This window comes from Etheostoma spectabile, chromosome 24, assembly GCF_008692095.1.
Source record: "Etheostoma spectabile isolate EspeVRDwgs_2016 chromosome 24, UIUC_Espe_1.0, whole genome shotgun sequence".
Lineage (NCBI taxonomy): Eukaryota > Metazoa > Chordata > Actinopteri > Perciformes > Percidae > Etheostoma > Etheostoma spectabile.
The window spans coordinates 1,123,691-1,127,998 of NC_045756.1; the positions used below are offsets into that span (position 1 = coordinate 1,123,691).

The following is a 4,308-nucleotide window of genomic DNA, read 5'->3' on the forward strand; positions in this document are numbered from 1 at the left end:
GTGTGTGTGTGTGTGTGTGTGTGAGAAAAGAAAGTGTCTGTGTTATGGATGGTGTCTTCGGCTGAATGGCCTATGGCTGCTGACAAAGTCAATTGTCACCTCTCTGCTCCAATTACAGCCCGTCCTCACACTGCGTGACAACACCAGCTCTGGACATTCACACACACTCTCTCTCACTCACACACACACACACACACACACACACTTACACACAAACACAGACACACACACAGACACACACAACCACTCAACTGTGTAATTAACTCACTACAAGGAGATAAATAAAAAAAAAACGAGGTGATGATGTGAAGAGCAAAAAGCTGCTTTTTAATTTTTTCTTTTTTTCCTGAAGGGTAGAGAAGTAAAACACGTCAGGTCTTGCATTTTAAGAAAAATGGTATATAAGTATGAGTGACGCTGCAGGAGCCCGCGATGTGGAAAAGCGTCTATTTGTTCCCAGTGGAAACACTCAAACAGCTGTCCTACCTGTCTTGCAGTATGGGGAAGTAGTGCAGGTAGTCTGCGCCGTTGATGGTGATGCGTCCGGAGCCGCAGTCTCGGAGAACCACAGAGGCGTTGGACGTCTTCCTCCGACCTGAGAGGAAAACACACCTTTGTCTCCATTTTCTTATATATGAGTCTATAGTACATGAGTCTGTAGTTATTGTTTGTGTAGTGTTTACAATTATTTACAATTTCTTATCATTTTTGTTTGCTGTAAAATAAACCAGTTGTTACGCTGCCTTCAAGTCTCGACAGTTGGTTTATTGGTGGTCTTGTGTTTCTTCTCTACAGAGGTTTGGATTAATGTTGTTACTTCCTAAATTGTCCGAGACTAACTTAAAGGTTTTAACACTGAAAGTTACATTTTTTTGGGGTTTGTATTTTATAGACTTCATCATTTCTTTTAGCTGGGATTTTGAAAAATCTCTACCTTTTTTTTTAATAAAAGTGCACACTTATCTTCCAAATATGTTTGTAAATTAGACAGACAGGTAAAGTCTACCTTCGGCAGTGCTGAAGGCCACACCCTGGTCATCTCGCTCCAGCGGCGGCACCATTTGCTTGCTGGACAGAGCCTCGAGCTGCCGGCGGTAGCGCAGGACAAACTCCTGCTCGGTGGCGCAGTAGGGCATGGACAACAGGCGCTCCATCAGCCGGATGAAGCGATCGTACTGAGGAAAATGACAAAAGTGACCAAGTCTGCCCAACTCCACCGGCTGCATGTGAAAAATCAATCCTTTTAAAAAGATGTGACCGACTATGAGGGCACAAAAACAGAAAATCCCCTCCTTACATCCTGAGTGGCGATGGTCTCGACCAGCAACGCTTCCAGCTCCTCCTTTGTTAGCCACCTGCTTGTGCCCAGAGCTCTGATGGCGACAGCCACACATCGACATTTACACTTTACAGTGAAATCAAAAGTAAGTGCTGGTAGACCGATCTGTTAACAGTTAAAGCAGGTTATTTCTTGAGGTTTCACTGGTGTCAAACGTTGAGCATTTAACAGATGTTTTGAAGTAATTAGTAAAGAGTGTTGCAAGAGTCATCAAAACTGACTGTAGTGCCTGTGTGGACTTAAACGGCTCAAAATTCTCTAAAATGCTAAACAGTTTGGAAAATCTTCAAGTGTTTTCCTACATATCACTTACATCTGCTTGACGTCCTGGGAGAAGAGTCCCTTGGTTCTCAGACGATCTTGGTATTTCTCTATCTTCAGGGTTTTGCCGTATGTTTCCTAAAATGCACCAAAAACCCAACATTAAGGATAACTATTCACTAGAACTATAACCATTCCAAATGATGCTGAACAATATTTGCAATTAACAAAGTCTTCGAAATGTAAAAACAATGTTACTTATTAAATTCAAGTTTGGAATGAATTCCAGGATACTTTGTTTTTGGGTCATACGACTCAGAAAAATTATTACATACAAAGCCTAAATATTTTCTTTCAACAAATCTCCTGCGATTATGTATATTGCACCAGTGATATGCAAAACCGAAATATTGTGCAGGCCTAAATTACAGTAGCTTGTCAGATTTGAACTTTTTGGAATATGACCATTTGTACTGTTGGAGTGATTAAGAGCTATCCATGAAATGCCACGACAAACCTGACAGTGTGGTGTACAGATGATTCATTTCCATCTGTTTAGATAACTTTGTCTCTAAAGCCTGGAAAGAAGGCAAGATGGATTATTCAGTTTGTATTCTAATTTCTCTAGTATTATACAGAGAACTGGTTTGGGACAGTGAGAGATGAATTTAATTTAGATGCTTAAGTTTCAGAGACTTGACTATTAAAATTGGTTTTATTTGCCCTACTATTGCAGTATGGTTTAAAAATGAAGAATCCTCTAGATTTGTCTAATCGCGTCTTGTATGCCCATGATATGACGTAATAAAAAGTTCATCCAGTCATGGGATCAGGTTCAGACTAAATTGACCCAGACCCCTGTGCCTGTATTTGGCCTGAAGCAAAGCTGGAAAGAAAAGCAAAAATCACATGAAACTAAATAAATGACAGGACAGTTTCGGGGCTCACTTGTCATTAGATCACTCTCACATTGGGAATAACCCGAGGGGGAGCGTGTCAAGGCGACTGGCGCAGAGAGACAGACGGACTGAGGGTGGGCATGCCAGTCACGTCCCCGAGGCAGGCACCCCTACCTCAGCCACCCAGTGCCTGGTTGAGAACTCATTTCCCCGTCAATTATTCACCAGATGTTTGTTTAATTCCTTCTTGATAGAGTGTGCCTAATCTGCTGCCACTCCGACCAGCGACAGAGGGGCAGGAGGGAGGGGTGTACAAAAAAAAGCAAAATCCAATTTTCCTTGCAAAAAAAAAAGTAATAGAAAATCTGAAAAAAAGAGGCAAGAGGAGGGGGGCTTACATTACACGTTTGCAAACACTGGGACCGACAATGGCGAGGAATAATTTGCATGGATTGGCCAGATGAAAAAGAAGAGAAGCCAGTATCTGGATTCATTTAAGTCAAAGTTGTTACAGAGCCCGACAGCTAGCTCCACTCTTTCTATTCAATAAGTGGGCTTTATATGCACAGACAGGCCTTCAAGTCTAAGGCTATGAAAAGCACATTTAAATTCAACCAAAAGGCAACAATGAAGAAGCTCTCTGGTACGGTCTCTACTCCTGACTGTGTTTATTCGGTTTGCAGGTGCAGACGGGGTTAAAGTGACGGGGGAAGGTGTGTTTGCAGGTTCCCCAGGGTTATGGCCATAAAGGGCTCAGTGGAGCAGTGAGCAGGTTAATGTGCCACGCTGGCTGAGCCCAACAACAGCCAGAGGAGAGCAGCCGAGCAGGAAGGCTGCTTTTCACGCCACTGCCCCCTCCTGGCAACACTCCTGAGGGGTGTGTGATGGTTGTGGAAATGGACACAAGATGGGAAGGATTTAAGAAAAGAAGAGGGACGAAGGGGAAAAAAGACAGCAAAGAAAAGAGGAAAAAACACAAGGGTAAAAGGGAGTTATTGAGCCTGTGATCATGCCGACAGGCAGCACGAGCTCTAAGACATGTCTGACATACCTATTTAAACCAACAGCAGGGGGTGCAGATTGCTGCTGCAGGGCAAAACGGGGTGTGTGTGTGTGTGTGTGTGTGTGTGTGTGTTTTAGATACAGACACACGCCTCTCATCCGTGAAACGTCTTTAAACAAGGTGAGCAATAGACGGGAAGGGAACAGTTGAACGTGTGGAGACAACAAAAGGTGGAGGAGGAAGCGGAAGAAAGAGAAGGTCTGCTCAGAGGTGAATAGTGTAGCAGCTTCCCTCTCTTCCTCCTCCCGTCAAGGACCCTCTCTGCCCCACCCTGCCTCCCCCCAAAATCCCCCATAGAGGAGTCGCTCCCCGTGGCGGGACAAAGCCTGACAAGCCAGACGTGCCACACCTCAAATCCGGAAACAAAAGCACACTGTACACTGTTAATTTTTCTCCATCTTACCCAAAACCTCACTCCATGTTTTTTTTTTTTAGATTTTTATAAATGGGAGATTAAAAGGTTTTGGGACCTTAAATTAATTTTCTGTTCAATTCTTTTTTCATTTCTTATTATTTATACATTCAAATAGCTAAATTAAACAACCTTAAAGGTCCAGTGAGTAACATGTTTAGTTAGTTATTATCAATGTCAGTGTTGCCCGTTCACAAACTCGTCCTTTTTCATGAATTTTTACCATCACCATCTATTCCAAGTATTCCTATTGGCTTGAAATTTTACAATGGCATGACCTGGTGTAGACGCTTCATATTCATGCTCCATCTTGAAATACATTAGCTGGTGAGGG

The 4,308-nt window shown here is 43.0% G+C and overlaps 1 protein-coding gene across 1 annotated transcript in view; it reads right to left on the bottom strand.

The window, feature by feature from the left end:
• Nucleotides 1-4,308, bottom strand: part of mrps9 (mitochondrial ribosomal protein S9) — a 13,490-nt gene that overhangs the window by 1,970 nt on the left and 7,212 nt on the right. The window contains exons 6-9 of the mRNA XM_032506237.1: nt 1,653-1,738; nt 1,298-1,373; nt 1,007-1,175; nt 487-595 (exon numbers count right to left, since the gene is read on the bottom strand). Coding sequence (XP_032362128.1) covers nt 487-595; nt 1,007-1,175; nt 1,298-1,373; nt 1,653-1,738 — 440 coding nt within the window. The remainder of the gene's footprint in view (nt 1-486; nt 596-1,006; nt 1,176-1,297; nt 1,374-1,652; nt 1,739-4,308) is intronic.